General features: G+C 36.8%; 1 protein-coding gene across 1 annotated transcript in view; it reads left to right on the top strand.

Moving 5' to 3' along the window:
- Nucleotides 1–10,908: 10,908 nt before the first annotated feature.
- NT5C3A (5'-nucleotidase, cytosolic IIIA) overlaps nucleotides 10,909–17,262 on the top strand; it is a 12,572-nt gene continuing 6,218 nt past the window's right edge. Inside the window, exons 1-2 of the mRNA XM_009869220.1 lie at nucleotides 10,909–11,022; nucleotides 11,375–11,481. Of these exons, the coding sequence (XP_009867522.1) occupies nucleotides 11,380–11,481 (102 nt within the window). The 5' untranslated portion in view covers nucleotides 10,909–11,022; nucleotides 11,375–11,379. The remainder of the gene's footprint in view (nucleotides 11,023–11,374; nucleotides 11,482–17,262) is intronic.

Genomic DNA, 17,262 nt, shown 5'->3' with positions numbered 1-17,262 from the left:
AGTTACTGGAAAAATAGACTTTGTGACAAATTTCAGCAAGAGCAAATTTAAATCAACTTTAAAAGCAGTTTCTCATTTTATGGTAAACTTTTCAACCAGCCAATGTTAAATGTCTCTGGCCAGTTTCTTTTTCAATATGTCAGGGGAGGAAAAGAAATGCACAGACTTTTGCAATATTAGAATTTACTTGGAGATAAATAAACAAATGAGTAAGAAGTGAGATAACTGCTGTTTATCTACCTCCCTAAGAAAGAAAGGAACATATTGTGTGACTATCATAAGGTTTGCGTGAGGTGATAATATTATTGGGGGGGTTTATTATTGTTATTATACTTGCCAGTCTCTGGTGAAGCTGGCTTCTTGTTTCATAGAGCATCAGAGCATTTGTGCCACATATGAAGGCTACAGACCTTTACAGCTGGCAGCAATCACATATACTCCACTTCTTTATACTTGTCTTGTTGCTAGTAACTAGTTGTTATAGTAACTGTGACGTTACTCTAGCACGAGACATTGATGACCTCCAAGTGGAGAGTAAACTGAAGGAATATGTAATATGTACCATACATATTCAAGAATCTAAATGGTTGTGAAACCCCTTCATGCATATTTTTTTTCCTGTAGAAAAACAAGGAAGAGTTTGAGTCTGAGCAAACTGGAATCAGCAAAAGGAGAATGGAAGGAACATGGACTGTCTCTACCGATACCACTGCAGGATATTGTGACTTTCTGGGTAGTACAGTGATAATATTTAAAATGTTGAGAGCTTTCCAGTGGTGTGGTCCATGCGGGAATAACACTGTTCCGAAAAAATAGTCTGGGATATGAAACTAAGTAGTGAAAAGTCAAAGAACTCCTGAAACCTAATACTGCTTCTGCCTATTCATGTGTCACTGAGAGCCCTTACATCACCAGCAGCTAAAGTATTAGACTAATTTTTAGAATTTCGTTGAAATGTTAAAACCAAGTTAAATTTGGTATACGTCCTGGAGATGTTGTATAACTGTGTCTGTAAAACTTGGTTTTTGTTTAGGTTGTTCTTCTCAATAGAAGAATCACATTGACACATTGATAGACAACAGCAATACTAAAACATGGTTGTGTTGCCCACAGGCTTTTTGTACAGATAATCATAATATGTAATAACATAGAAAGTGGCTTGTAAAACAAGTTTACACAGGCCAGGAAAAACACTTTAAGCTTGGTTCATGTTTTTATTCTCATTGTAAAATAATTCAGTTAGAAATGGATCCTAGGAAAAGAAAAACTGATTTCAATTTCAGTATTTTCTAGCATTGCTAAGAATCAAAAGAAGTCTATTATACAGATTATGTACATGCTAATATTTTACTTTATTTAGTATAATAAGCTGATCCTACAATTTAACCATCAGTTTCAGAAATAAGTTTTAGTGTTCTGAAATAGCCACTGCCTTCCTTTTTCTTTTTTTTTAATTAAGTAGGTCTTGAAACATGTTCTTACAAGGAATGGGTATGGGAAGGTCAACTAAATTTCTAATTCTGTATTAGTTTCTTTAGAACTCATTTATCCCAGTTATAACAGTTATCAAAAACACGATGATGAGCTACACCTGAAAATTGAGCTCCAAGTAGTAAATATAAGTAAGTGTCAGGATTCTATAAATATTGTAGGTATATTCTCAAAAGAGCTTATTTGCTGCTTTCTTTTATCTTTTTTAAAGAAATCTTTCTCCAAGACTGAAAAGCAGTCTTTCAATGAATCATTCTGCTTTGGAATACGCTTACCTTTTCATAAATGCTTTGAATGTATTAAGTCATATTTTCAAGTGATTTTTCTCCTCTTCATGATAATTCTTGATTATTGATTGAACTATAATGGTCTCTGTTCTATTACACTCCTTTAACATATCAAGATCACTAAGAAATCTGCAAGTATTAAACATGGTGCCTTTAACTCTCAGTCAATACAAGCAGTTAGAAGGTGTTTTTGTCTGAATACGCATATAATTGCAAATTTCTTTGTATTATGAATTAAAGTTGTATAGTACTTCAACAGGCAATCTTAAATTAACAAGAACTACCAACTTTTATAAAAAAACATTAAATTGATTCATGTAGGCACTGAAGAGACACAGGGTTTGTATCTATGTGTTTATAGGCAGGAGAATTACTATCTGTAATTCAGTAATTCAGTAGCAATTTTAAATATACCTGTAAGTGTAAAAACATCACAATTTTTGAATGGCTGGAAACTTCTACAAAGTACCTGAACTTCTGAAGTTCTTTCCTTAAAAAAAAAAAAAAAAAACAACAACAGAAAAAACCAGCATGGCTGCCTCTCACCTTTTGTTTTCACTTGAATGAATTGCATAATGCAAAATACATCATACATTTTCTGTGTTGGCTAGTTCTAGTTCACGTTAATAGACTTTAAGCCATCAGCTCCCTTTGTTCCCTCCATGTGTGCATACACAAGCATATTTTGTGCAAGTGTACTACAGTATGCTAATCACTTACTGTGAAGAGTAGGTCTTGGAGAGCGTTTAAGGGAAAATACTGAAAAAGCAGCACACTCTTAGATTTTACTGCTATAATTTAGTGTGTTTGTGAGCTGGTAATTAATTTTCCAGCTTCAAATTTTAGTTAGCAGAACTGCAGCAGACAGTGTAGAGCAGCAGGTGGCCCTAGCGTGAATTTTATGTCTGCACGGTAGATTGCTGCAGATGGATATATGCTATTTTGTAATTAACCTGGCATTTAAGAAATCCTGCTGCAAAACGACTCACATTTTGTAACCACTACTTGACTCCAGGTCAGACACATACAACTGAACTGCTCCTGCATGCAGAAGGCCTGGAGTAGCAGCTATGTCTTTGCTGCCTGCCAGGTGCTTAGCGCTGAAATTTGGCTGATCCCGTCACATGCTCCATGCAACTGATAGGCAGGAATAGCCCACAACTATTTTTCCTGGCCTCATTTTCTAACCAGTGTGCAAAGATATAAGGCCATGTAAGACTGGGCCAGAGAGTTGAGTAAGTATCTGTTGTGGAGGATGTGAAAAATAAAAGGACATGAAGTCTGACTTTTCCCCTGGCCTCTTGCAGTGATGTTACTGTGCAGCAGTTAGTCTGTAGCAGTTATGTTGACCAGCTGCTGGACGTCAGCCACTTTCTCATACCCAAAATGTAATCAATCACCAATGGTCAGCTGCTGTGAAACATCAGAGAACTTACCACGATTGCAGTAGGCAGATTTTTTGTCTGCTATCAATCACACAACAGCCTGACTGGCACTGTACTGTTAAGTTGAAATCTGTGGCTGTTGTGTTGGTCACTTCTCTCTTAGGAATGAAATTTCTAACTGTTCAAGGAAAAAAAAAATCCATGTTCATTAAAAGTTCACTGGATTTTCCTTATATAAATAGAGTGTTTTATGTGAATATTAAGAAAGATGAGGCATTTTTTAGTATACTTGGACGTATCTTACAGTTGCAGCGTGCAGGTCAAAGAAGACACCATGCTTAAATACTAATCTTTATGTTCAGTATGCCACAAAAGAATACAGAACTGCACTGACTTAGCCAATAATTCCAAAAATAATTTTTCATAACATTTCTATAAGTTATGTAAATAAAGCCTATTTCAAGAAGGAAATGTGGCTTCTGCTTTCATATATGCCAGCCTTTAAAAAAAGAGTTAATATATTTATTTTTTAATTGAACACAGCAAGACCCAGACTTGGACACTGAAGATTCATTAAATGTCAGAATATAGAATTTCAGGCTTGAGCTGGTTTTGCCACCAAGAAACATTCCTGTTTAAATAGGCTTGTTCTTATTTGTTTCCCCACTCATTACCTGTAGCTTCCTTCCTGCACCCTTATGTAAAGAGCTGTTTGTCTGCTTTGCAAATTGGATCACTGAAGTAATCCAAGTTTATTAGAGCTTTTGTTTTTACCTAAGAGTTTGTTTTACCGCACCTTAATGCTGACAGAATGAATACTGCTGTAGTGTACCATTAACGGTGCTTCTTTAAAGCTTTCCCTCTTGGAAACTTATCTGCTATCAGAGCAAAAGTGTCATTTTTACACTTAGCAGTTATTAACCCAACTCTAATTCTTCTGGATTGCATCTGCCTTTGCAACCGAAATCAGTCACAGGAAAGCCTCAATCTGCTCTACATGTTACCGAGGAAAAACTGTATGTGAAATTGAAGGGGAGGAAGTAGTAGAAAGTTGTAGCAGTATTGGTACACTAGCAGCAGCAGTAGTAGTGTAGTACAAAGTATGGTAGTGGTTGTATTACTACAGACTGGTTTTGAATATGTCCTATATCACTTCCAGAGGGCAAATACACAGAGATATAAGAAATAAGGAACATCAAGTTGCGTGTTTGAATGGGTCCAACAGTCAGTGAGTTATCCGTAAAACAGCGAGACACAATCCATCACACCTCAAGACATCATGCTGATTACCTTTAAAGTGAGTGTATGATAGCTGTGTTTCCTCTGTAGACTTAACAGATTATGTTTTCAGTTAGTTTAAAGACAGGTCTGTAGTCAAAGAGATCCTAACAGTTAAAAGCTTAATTAGTCTCAATGTGTAACTTTAATTGGAATATTATACTAGCACTACCTTCTTCCATGAGAATTGTAGTGTCTGGTAATGCATTGTAGATTAAACTTTGTCCTGCTGACTTTGCTTTCAAACTGGGTCCTGCAACGCCAGTTTTCAAGGGTCAGAGTTTATTTGATCTAGATACAGCATTCTTAGGCTTAGTGGGCAAAAAAAAAATCTAAGCAGACTTTTTTTTTCTTAGAAGCAGATAAGGGAGTCAGCAGCAACTGCTTCACCCCAGGCCTTAGGCTTAATGCAAATTCCATTCTAGATGGTGCTACATGGGAAGCTTCTAGGGAAACAAGCATTTGGTTTATATTCTTTCAACATGTGCATATACATTTATACAGGATACCTACATATAAAAAGTATACATGCAAATGTACAGTTAGGGGGAAAAATTAGTATAGGTCTTCAAAATTATGTTATGCAAGGTAGCCTGTGCACACCTGATAGCTAATTAAGAATTTATAAATATAGCACAGTATCTACATACTACTAGTTCTGGGAATTCTGTACTGTTTGCCTAGATATTTCTAAGAAGGATTAGCTGTACCAACACCTTCACCTATAAGCATTCTTTCAGTATGCATTAGATTCTGTGGAACATGAGAGGGAAGAGGATCTTCCAGATAACCAGACACCAACATGTACCCAGTTACCATAGCAGTATTAAAGGAAAATGAGAGTACCACTCAAATTCAAAAATTCTAGTTTGTCAAAAATTAATTTCCTCTATCTGTGCGCTCTGAAAAAGCATCGATAGGAAAAAGGAAGGATGGGGCAAAAAATAAGATACTTGAAATTAAACTGAAGTGCTATCATGAGGAGCAAATTCTTCTCCCTGTTGTAATGTTACAAAAAGGGAGTGTCGACTTACCTTCCATGAAAGGTCTTGCCTGATACAGGTGGTATCATCTGTCTAGCGGTGGTCTATAGCAGAGACTCACAGAAAGCATAAGAATGTGGCAAGTTGATATGATTTTTTCATGGAATTATCTCCCAGCCTCCAGCAGCTTGTGTTTCAGAGATCGTGTAATTTGAGGTTTTTTCTTGTTGTTATGCAGTACCTTTTTAAGGCTGTGTAAACTTAGAGTATCACCAGAAAGGAATTCCACGTGTTACTGCTTTACTTAATTGTGTGACCTGTACCTGACTGTTTTGAATGTGCCTCCTATTAATTTTAGTTGATGACCTCTACTTCTTGCACTGGAAGAGACAGTGAACAATCTTTCTCTATCAACCTTTTCCCTGTTAACCACTCACATCTTTTCCAGGCTTAAGAATTCTATTGCATTCAATTATTCATTGAATGTAGCTTTTCATATCATGGCTCCTCCTTACTGCCCTTCTCAGAGTCTTTTTGAGTTCTGCTCTATCCCCTGTAAGGTAGGGAAACCAGAAACTGCATTGGGTATTTGAGTTGCGAGTGCATAATGGATTTATGGAGAAGGCTATCCAGAAAACATTGGTAAGAATAGGCACCAGTGAAATATAAGTAGGAAGGCCAAGAACAAAGGCTCAATTTTCTTCTGCTGTATCAAGTGTGAGAACCTTGATTTCTTCCTTCAATTCTAGTGCTTTAGAAGGTATTTGTAAAATTTAAGTGTAACAATATAACTTTTTAGTATTGATCTGAGCTTGCTTATATTTAGAATACTTTCTATATTCTTTTTCTGGCAAGGAGAGAAAAGGAATAGTTAAGAAAAAACCCACCAGATTAAATTCTGGCTCAGGTAGAATGTGGTTTCTAGAGTGGTATTTCCAAGATACATGGTTACTGACTGAAGATCATTTCATCATTTCCAGATACTTACTGACTACTAAACAATACATAACTTTGTGGTGGTTTTTTTAACATGCCAGTTTAAAAGGTTAATTCTCTCCAAAGTGTGGGAGTGGGAGCAAAGCACAGGGATGACTAACATACAATCAGAGGCAAAAGTGCCTACCCTGAGCTGTGTTCTTTCAGTCCCAGAATCTTCAGAACTGGTTCTGTATGCTTTGTGCCCCCTATATTCTCTTGGAAAGAAATTAAATTTTTGCCTGGAGTAATAAGTGAGAGGAGGATTTCACATGAAATGCTGGAAATTCTGGCCCTAGTTACTACTAGTTCTTCATAGACTTCTACAGAGGATTTGAAACATTTCGTAAAGTGTCAAGTTCTATTGCCACAATTGTTACAGTTCTGAGTTTAGTAATGTGTAACAATACCTCTGTGTTGGAGAAATATGTTTTTCATTAATGTGTAAGTCCACTAGAACATCTTACCCCTATGTTCTGTTACCTGGACTTCAGAATATCAAGTCTGAAATGTATTCAGCTTGCTTTCATTCTTTCTTTCTTGTAAGAGTCACAATGTCTGTTGATTTATCTCTATTGGAGATTTTAGAGTGTTTTTACAAGCACAAGAGGAAGGTGCATAACAGTCAACAATACTGTAGTATCATTTATTCTCTAACCTGAACAATCAGTTCCATATAGAATTGCTAATCATGGCTTCCTACATGTTTCAAATTGATGCTAAACAGTCTCTTCATTTTAGATTTCCAGAACTGCAGAACCTGTTTTAAAATCAAACAACCAACAGAAAAAAAAAAACCCTCCACACAAAAACCCCTTCTAAATCTGGCCTCATAGACTTTCATAGAGTAGCCACCTTGAGATGCCATTAAACTAGAATAATTTATCTCACTGCATGACCTTAAGTTAGGCTAATAGCTGTTCTTCACAGAATCACAGAATGTCAGGGGTTGGAAGGGACCTCTGAAGATCATCTAGTCCAACCCCCCAGCCAGAGCAGGATCACCTGGAGTAGATCACACAGGAACACATCCAGGCGAGTTTTGAAAGTCTCCAGAGAAGGAGACTCCACAACCCCCCTGGGCAGCCTGTTCCAGTGCTCTGTCACCCTCACAGTAAAGAAGTATTTCCTCATGCTTTGCTTGAACCTCCTGTTCTTTAGTTTGTGGCCACTGCCCCTTCTTTTGTCACTGGACACCACTGAGAAGAGTCTGGCCCCAGCCTCCTGATGCCCACTCTTTAGATACTTACAAGCATTGATGAAATCTCCCCTCAGCCTCTTCTTCCCCAAGCTAAAGATACCCAGCTCTCTCAGCCTTTCCTCACAGGGTAGATGCTCCAAGTCTTTAGTATGTTCTTAGGACTTTTCCATAGCAAGTGCTGTTCAAGCTCTTTCCGTTTAAAGAATGTCTTACATTCCTGATGAGTCATCTCTATCATACACACACTTTCATATACAAACAATATTTCAGTATTGCATCTGAACAAGTGTAATTATGACTGGCATTTTTTTACACCAAGCCTGTACTGGAAAAATAAGTGGTATCCAAAATTCCTGCAAGGCATCCTTCTAAACCCTTATCTACCTTAGCTTCATTAAACTGAATATTTATCTTGTTTTCCTTGTAACTGACATTTACAAATGTAAAAAGCTGTTCCTAGAACCAGTATGTTGTTCTTAACTCAGTTCCCTAGGGCATAAAAAGAAACCAAAATATTTGAATAAAATCATTTTCTGTTGGTTCCTTTCTTCTGCTTGGTTTTGGTACTTGAGTCCTAAGGTTCAGTTAGCTTTCCCTTTCCTGTGAAGAGTATATCAAGTAGTCTAATTTGGAAAATAACTACCAAGTACACTTATTTCACAAGCAAAATTAGAAAACAAATACAATTCTTTAATGTTTAAAAAGATTCTTGAAATAAGACAAGATATTGCTCAAGTAAACTTGGGCAATATGCAAAATAGCAGGAATATATTCAGAGTTGTTCGGTTTTAGTAGGCTCACTAAAAAAGAGTAAAAAGTAGTGAGCTCATGAAAAGCCACTAGCTAATGTTTATACCGTAGCAAGGATTCGGTCACCTCTAACTTTTGTAGCAAATATTCTAATGACCAGAAGTGACCCTTAAATAGGACAACTTTCCCGATCTTTAAAATAAAAGCTGATTTAAGTTTAGCTGAAGTATTCAACTTTTTCTTAAAAAAAAAAAAAAGTTCCACTTGTTTATGTAACTTATCTATGCTGTGTTCCTTTCTTTCCACAAACAGGGGCAACTTAGGGCAGAGGCTTGTGAGGACCAGTAGAACCAGTTTTTCTTTGCTTCAGACTAAAACTTCCAATGCTTCATACTCTTCGATGGCATCCTGGATCTCTACAACCAAGCTCACCTAACCCACCACCATATAAAGTCGAACCTTTTCCTACCTAATGTTTCAAGTGTTGTTAGTTGTGGGGTTTTTCTCTCTTTTTCTGCGTAGAATATTCTGCAGTCGAGATACGGCCCTCGGCCAAAAAGAAAAAGTTGAAATAGAACCTCTCTGTTGAAATGGCTATACCTCTTCAGTTCATGGGTTCTTAAAATATGTTTAAATGACCTTCAGTATTGTGAGAGTAGAAGTGTGCTGGACTTTTTTGTTACTCTCTCTTTAAAAAAGAAGTGGTAGTTTTAATTCGTCTCTAACCAGAAGTTAAACACTAAACAAAATGCTCAACTGACTCAAATCATCAGTGACCGAACATGGTCAGTAGTAGCTGTTGTAATTGAAGTGTTTGACACAAAGGTTTCTTAGAGTTGCAGAGACAGCCCTCCTTGTTTTGTAGATGAGGAGTTTCATGTACAGCATTTTCATTAAAGTGAAAGTACGTTGTTGTTAGAGATAGAGTAGATGTGTTTCTAAGAATTAGGTGTTGGCTGTATTAAAGTTCAAAGAAATTTTGCTCACGTCATTTTCTAGCTCTTTCATTAACACAGTAATCATTCATTTAATATGCTTTCTAATTAGTCTTGTATACCAAAAATTAGTCTGTTGGACTTAATTGCTGCAACTCTTCTTCAATCTTAAATCATATGTAAATTTTAAATCATAAGTCATAATTTAAAATTGGAGATCCAGCCCTGACATAAGCTATGGCTTTTTGTTGTGCAATTAATTAATAATTATTCAAGATACTGCATTATACATAGCTTTCCCAGTTGTTATTATGGTGATACTATTAACCAGAAGCATGCTAACTATGTTAAAACACTATAAAAGGTAATATTGCCTCTATGTTACTAACTGAAACAGTATACGAATGGTATAACAAGTAGATTAATGGGAGCTATGAATCCTGGCAAATACCAATGCCAAGTAAGTTATGTATACAGTCTTTGCAGGGATTATGTTACATTTTGAACACACCTTTCAAACTATTTTACTGCTTCAGGGGGCAGCAGACCTTAACATGTACATTCAGGGGGATCTTGCTCGGTTCTAAGAGAATGAGCGTTGATGAAAGTGACACCTCTTGTATGAGCTGAAGTATTTCCTAGGTGTTTCATTGGGTCAAAACACAGAGAGCACCACTGAAAAAAAATGAAAGTACTCTGTGTAGGTCAGAGTCTGAGGAACCCTGACAGAGTACATACATCCTGGTGTACAGTTAGAATGTCGACACAAAGCATATGGATCCACTGCACTATTCTGAAAAAGTCTATTGATTTTTTGAATGTAGTAAAACAGCACATCCTCCTTAAAATTAAATGTTCATAATTAATTAATTTCTAGACTCCTGATAATGTGGAGGGAGGGGGTTACAGAGTTAGGAGGGTTGTATGTGCTACACTACCTGCCCTTTTCTGCAGTTCTGACATGAGGAAGCATGTACATTTAGCATTTTTAAGGATAATGTAAGCATTTACACAACTTTGAATTGTAAATATGATGAGACAATACTTCCTTTATCCTCTCACACTGAAAAAGACTCCTTCTAAATACATCTAATGTGTCACCTAGTTACTGTCTCTGGTCAGGCAACATGCCTAATGACAAACTTCGGAGAGCATGTTGAGTCTCCTGTCTCTCAGTAATCCCAACAAACGAGCCTCCTTGACTTCCTGTTTCAGTATCACATAGATAATTAAAGTCAAAACAAAGATTAATTAATTTGTTGCTTCTACACAAATAAATGTGTGTTCCCTCATAAACATTAATGAGCCCATGTCAACCAGGTGTAAGAGGTTGTGGCACACCGCAACAGGAAATCCTAAAATACTTGGAAAGGCTCTGTAGAAGGGTTAAAAAGTAACAAAGTAGTAAACTTCTGCTTTGAAAAACAAGTGCCTCCCTTTGTTCGAGCAGCCCAGATTTGCCTGCCGCATCCGTGAAAGCTGTTCATTCAGTGAAGGTCAAAGGTTTTGTTGTTGGTACACCAGCTGATCGGCTGTAAGCCTGTCAGGCTGTACTGCTGAGCATAACAAACTGCTGTGCATTGCTGACGTGCGTCACAGGACCCTGGGGTTTTGCACGGGGATTAGTCAGGCTGTATTTGGAAACGCCCTCGACTGCACCTTGTGCTGCTATATTAGTGTTTCTCAAGCAAGAGGAATTTTCTTTTGCTTCTGCAGCTGCTCCTGCAAAACCCTCTGGTAAGTGCACACAGCTTCTGTCAACAGTGCTGTATTTTTAAGCCAGGGTTAGGAGCTGAGGCATTACTTACAGCTGTTTCTTGTGACAAGCTGTATTTTTAAAATAAAAATTTGGCAGCACAGAATTGCCAGCAGCGTTGGAGGAATAAATATATTTACCAGGTTTTCTGGAATAGGTTAATTCAGCCTAAATGTTCCTCTGCTTTTAAGTACGTGTCAGAATTGGTATTTTCAGAGTGATGTAGCTATGTACCGTGCATGTCTGCTTTTATTTCTGTACTGCAGGAATAGCAAAAATCACAGAATATAGCAGACCAATTCTTAAAAGGATTTGGTTGGTTTTTGTTGGCAGCCTGTATGCAAGCCCTGCGTCTCTGGACTCTGCTTGCCACCTATGCTGTTGCAGTAGGACAAAATCAAGGACAGAAGAATCAGGAGTGCCCTAAGCTCAACGCACAGGTACTCTCCTTTAAAAGCACAAGAGGAAATGCTGTTGTTATGTTTTCTGTGGAAGCTCTCTCTCCAGACTTTTTTGTATGTTTGTTGTTTTTTTTCAAACTAAATATCAGATTCCAGTGCAGTAAGTGTAAAAAGATGTAAATAATTAAATAAAATAAAAAAGAAAAAGTATTTTTAGTACACATCCTATTCCATTTCTAAAATAGCCTAGGCAGTGGGGCTACTTCTAGTTATATCATAGAACCTGTGCTGGGTATCTAGTTTTGCAGCATGTTATCAAGCAACTGTGAAGATACGCCATGTTCTGTTGTTTCATTGACATAATAACATTTGCGTATTTACTTTTTAGATAAGTAGTCCTAAGGCTATTTCTTGGCAAAATTACCAAATTAATAATTTGGTAATTACTAGTTGCTAAGATTTCTTACCGTATTTGAGTTTACATCATATGAACATAAAACATATTATGGTTTTGAGTGTGGTAATTATAAATTAATAACTATCTGTAGAGTACGGGTTCTGCTGGCAGGCTGCACGATCACTAGTGCAGTTCTGCTGAGAAGCCACGCACAATGGAGGGACTGATGTGACTGCGCTTATGTCCAGGAGCTTTTAATGGTCCTATCTAAAAGATGAACCCACTAACAACTGGGGCTGCTAAGGGAAGCCTCTGTTGCACTCATGGACCAAAATTCAAATTGTCTGAATTAAAGCCAGTTGTGCTTTATACATATATATAAGCATATGACCACGTCTACCTATGTATGAGCATAAACAGATGGAGGAAAAGATATGCACACACTCTCATTCTGTGGTTTAGTTATGTCTCTCCCTCATACATTGCAAACAGAGGAAGTTACATGAAGAAGCTTGCATGCTTTTTAACATTCTTTTAGTTTTGGTAAGCTTTATTTTCTAGAGTAAGTAGATTAAAGTAACCTTCTGTATTAATAGCAAAAAGAAAAAGAGGGCGGAATATAAGATGTAACTGTAAATTAAGGAACGTGCCACTTGTCTTTATTATTTCATCAAACATACCTCCTGCCACCAAGAGCACCGAAACCAATTTTCTGTGGTCTGCCAGGGTATGAAATTTCACAGCTATCACTGATGTCATGCCCAGGCTTTTTTGGTCCATGTCCATAAGTAAGTGTATGGGATAGCTAGTCTCAGACCTTGGAATTGGGCATCTGCAGCTCCCAAAATAAATGTAAATTACTCTTGGTTTATATTCTTCTGCTTGGAAGCTGTCACGATAGACTAGAAATAAAATTTACAAATAATTGAATCCTATCCATTTTATCACTTTGATTTGCATTTTCCATGGTCAGAAATAACACTGATAACTCCCTCTCCTTGCCAGCCCACTCTTGGGTGTCTGCTATATCAAAAGTTAATAGGTTTGGAACCTCGTCTAGTCTAAGGCAGGTTTACCAACAAATTAGAAAAAAAAAAAGTTGTGTGATAATTGAAATTCACATACTATCAACAGTATTACAGTTCTTATTCATTGTCTTAGCACTTTTATGACATTATGGTCATCTGAAATTTTCTGGAATATTTTTAATTTGTGAGAACAGTGACTATTGGTCAGGATTACCGACACCTACTAAAGTACTCTATCAATCGTTGAAACTTAAAGAGAAGTTATCTTAAAATTTTATCCACCCATAATGCAGGGTGTTTTCTTAGCAGTGATTTCTGGGAGGCATCCATACTAGATTAGTCTTCGTAAAAAAAGAAAACTTTATATTTGCCAAGTAGTGTAGGCTTACAGGGTATCAGTATAAAATGTCCTTGCTCAAAGCGTTACTTAGCAGACTTATGATTATAACCTCCTCTAGCTTTAGTTATTATTAGTAATATTTCAGGCTGCATATCTAGATTTGGTTGTGAAATGAGCCATATCTCCATATAGTGAAGATAGCAAGCCGTTCATCAGCTCATCCTTCCCAATGTAAAATTACAGATAGTGAAAACAACAGAAGGTCCCACAGTCATCCTTTATATGAAGTTTCCTTTTCTAGTGGACATTATTTTTTATTTTATTTTCTAATCATGGGGATTTACATAGCTATTTTACCGGGCTTCAGGAGGGAAGTAGCTGCTCTGTCTCCAGCACTTGGTAGATTCAAAAGTTCAGTATTAACTCCAGAAGATGACGTTACACCTTGTGCACACTATCAGTTATGAATTCCCTAGGACACCTGACTGGAAATGCCTACTATGGCAGCTGTGAATTCACTTAGATGCCTGCCATTCAATTTAGGGGTTATCACCGACTCTTGCATTATAATCAAACTGATACAGCGTGAATTTAGATATATGCTGTCTCAAATACTTAGAAAACAATATACATAAGCAGCACCCAGATAGGACATAAAAGCAGCTCTTTTTGCTCTCCTATCCAACTGTATATAAGAAACTGTGTTTCAAAACTAGAATTCAAAACAGTCTTTACGGTAAATACTTTTCCTCCTTATTTAAACCAGCTACGCAGATGCATCTCTCATGTACTAAATAGTCTTGTAATTTGCAGAACTGTCCTTGTTGTAAATGACCCGTTCTGTGGTTTGTAGGACTGGGGGATTTCCAAACCTGCGTGAATCCATTACTGTTCATTCATCAAGGTATGACTGTAACACTGTTAGCTACAAAAGAATCTTCTACATTCTTTTTCCAGTTACTTGCTATCACAAACAAGCACATATTTTTTTCTTTTTCATAAATCCAATTAACCTCAGCCTTTAAAATAATCTTTTTAAATTTTTTTCTTCCTGCTTCTCTTTGAAGGCTCCTTAAAAATGTCAGAGACTAGAAACTTAAATGTGTTTGTGGCTTGTGTATATGCCACCCACAAATTACCTTTGGGAGTTGTCATCTTTTAACATGTGTTTCAAAAGAGATACCGGCCTCTGAGCTATTTCAGTTACAGATGTCCTTGCTACAAAAGCAAAAATCTTCTTGCACTTTTATAAAACAGCACGATGAATAGAGGCACTTGAGTGATTCAATGTTATGTATTTTTAGGTGTTGCAATGAAATATGAATTCTTCGTTCTGTGCATATATAGTTTTAGTTCTGTTTGTATAAGCTCCTTGCTTCAAAAAACTTTCCTGCCGTTGTTAGGTAGTGTGGAGGTTTTTGTTTAGCTCTTTCTCTACATGTTCTTCCCAGTCAACTGGTGCATCAGAGTTTTGAATTGACTCCTAGCGCTTTCTTAAACAATTAATAAAAACACAAATTTTGTCAAATTGACTTAACTTTTGTTATTAGCATTTTTTCACTGTTTTTCCTTTCATCTGTCGGATCAGTTCTTTCCAGCTTGAATCTGCTTGTCTGTCTCAGCTCTGAGGAATGGCAAATCTGCAGCAGAAGAACAGCAGCTAGACTGGGCAGAAGTGTAAGGTACTGATAGAGACAGTTTGCCAGAAAACTGGTGACTGCTTATTAGACGGTTTCATTTACTTCTACTATAATAACGATAAAGCCTAAATAAAAGAATTGCTCCGTAACATTCAGTTGCAAATATGAATACGAAGAACTAGTGAGAGGGAGAGTGGCTCTTTTCACTCACCATATTTGTCTGAGGCTTTGCCAGAAGCCATATCCATAACAAACACTTGATTCTGCCTGTGGAAGGCCCTGTGAGACTGAAATTGTCTGGGTTATACTTGCTGCAGAAGACTTTTTTTTTCCCCCTAAATAAAAATATTCTTCATCCAACTTCAATTCTTGTGTAAAAATGAAAGATATATTAGAAATAAACGAAGTTTTAAAACTGATCTTGAGTAGGAGTATCAGTTTACAACATCAAAGCAGGAAGCTTTCATCATATGTGAAATCTTAAGCAATGTCTTAACATCATCTGCTACAATGTTTACTAAGGCGGTTTTTCCTCAGGTTGTTTCAGAAACTGACGAAAGGTCTCAGTCTGAAATAAAACAGTAGCGAGCTTTCCCCGTACAGCCTCTCCCTCTGATTCCTCCATCTCGCCCAACATCTGTTCTCTTTAAATAGTTATATTAGGAAGTCTATTGCTTAGTATCTAAGTAAACCAAATAATGTTTGAGCTACTTCCTACAAAAGCACGCATTTAGATTTCACTTTGTTTAATTTTTGCGTTCCAAGTCTAAAAATACATATATGATTTGCCTCCTGAAAGAAAAAGGAATTAGATCAATTTACAGTGAAGAAAATACAAAACAGAGTCAAATTGCTCTATCTTTCATTATAGAGAAAAAATACTGTATACCTACCAAACAAGTGTTAAGGTTACTTCTGTTTACTAGCACTATATTAACATACAAAAGAAATATCGTAAAACACCTTTAAAGAGTTGCAGATTGTTGATATTTTATTTCATGAAGCTAGATCTGCTGGTAATGGTGAATAAATACCCATAGATGCTTTGTAAATTCATTTCTCAAAAGATTGGGGAATTCTTTAGTGGATGCTTTTCAGGAATTTTATTTTTTGTTAACACTCATTAGCTTTCTCAATGATTCTCATCCTGGAATGCAGTAGATAGTTGGAAGCCAATCCTAGTGTACCTTTTCTGAATTTTCTGTGCTAATAAAAGCAACAAGGCACTGCTACCGTATAGAGTTTAGGAGGTTTGGTTTAAGAGGAACCACTTATACAGAAAATGTCTTTGTCTTAGGATGACAAACGGAAACCTTAAATCTTCCAAACTAAGCAAAATTAACCCAGTGCATTTCTTTGAGACTTGAAAAGCAAAGAAGTAGTACATACCCTGTCATGACTTAAGAATTTTTGGCAAGATGTTCTGATATAGGTGAAAAAGTTGGGAAATTATCAGGTACTCATGATTATTGTTTAGAAGGAATTTTGTTTTCTCTTTCCATTAGTGTCTTTGAGAATATCAGCCAGAAGGTAGGAGTAAGCGTACTGGAGATTAGAATTGTTTCTTACATTGAAAAATAAGAGCACTGATGCAGAAGAAAAGATACAATCCAGCAATACTAAATGTAAAATTTAGCACTTTGTGCAACTACCCACTTCTGCCTAGGAGTAATTTTGAAGAATGCTTGGTCATTACCAACTGGATTTGAATCATTATTGCCATATTACTGCTAATGAAGTAAATGTATTCAAATATATACACAAAGATCTCGACTGAAAACATGGGCCAATGTAGCCCCTAAGCTGAGGCCTTTTCAGAGCAGTGCAGAAAGGTTACACCCGGTGTGGGTGCTGTCCTTCAGGAACAGTATGGTTCAAACAGATAGACCAGAACAACATCAAGATTTGTCAGAGGTTTAGAAAACTCCGCTCTGCAAAAGAAGGTTGAGGAAACTGGGGTTCTTTAGCTCAGGGAAGGGAAAAAATATCCAGTGAGCACCTGAGAAGATCTTTCCTTCAAGGTGAATGACCTAAAATTACAGCAAGGAAGGTTAATTAGAGATTAAGGAAACTTTTCTGAGCATGAAAATAGTTGAGCACTAACATATGTGGTTGAGGAAACTGAGGAATATGTGAGTGGAGGTTTTTAAGAGTGAATTAAACAAGTGTCTGCTGAGCATATAGCTGTACAGTTTGCTCCTACCTGAATGCGGAGTATACTAGAGCTAGTATGTAAAGATACCTCCAGCACCTTCTTTTCACTGACACACAAATTCTTTTCCATTACAAAAACAAGATTTTAAAATGTTTGCTAGACTTCACAATGTCATCTTTTTCTTAAATGATAACCTAATTGCAATTTGACTGCAAGTCAGTTGTTACTAATAAACAAAAGGCTTAGTAACATCAAGAGCA

The sequence above is a fragment of the Apaloderma vittatum genome, unplaced genomic scaffold (genome assembly GCF_000703405.1).
Source record: "Apaloderma vittatum isolate BGI_N311 unplaced genomic scaffold, ASM70340v1 scaffold5070, whole genome shotgun sequence".
NCBI lineage: Eukaryota > Metazoa > Chordata > Aves > Trogoniformes > Trogonidae > Apaloderma > Apaloderma vittatum.
This window is presented reverse-complemented; position numbering and strand designations above follow the sequence as displayed.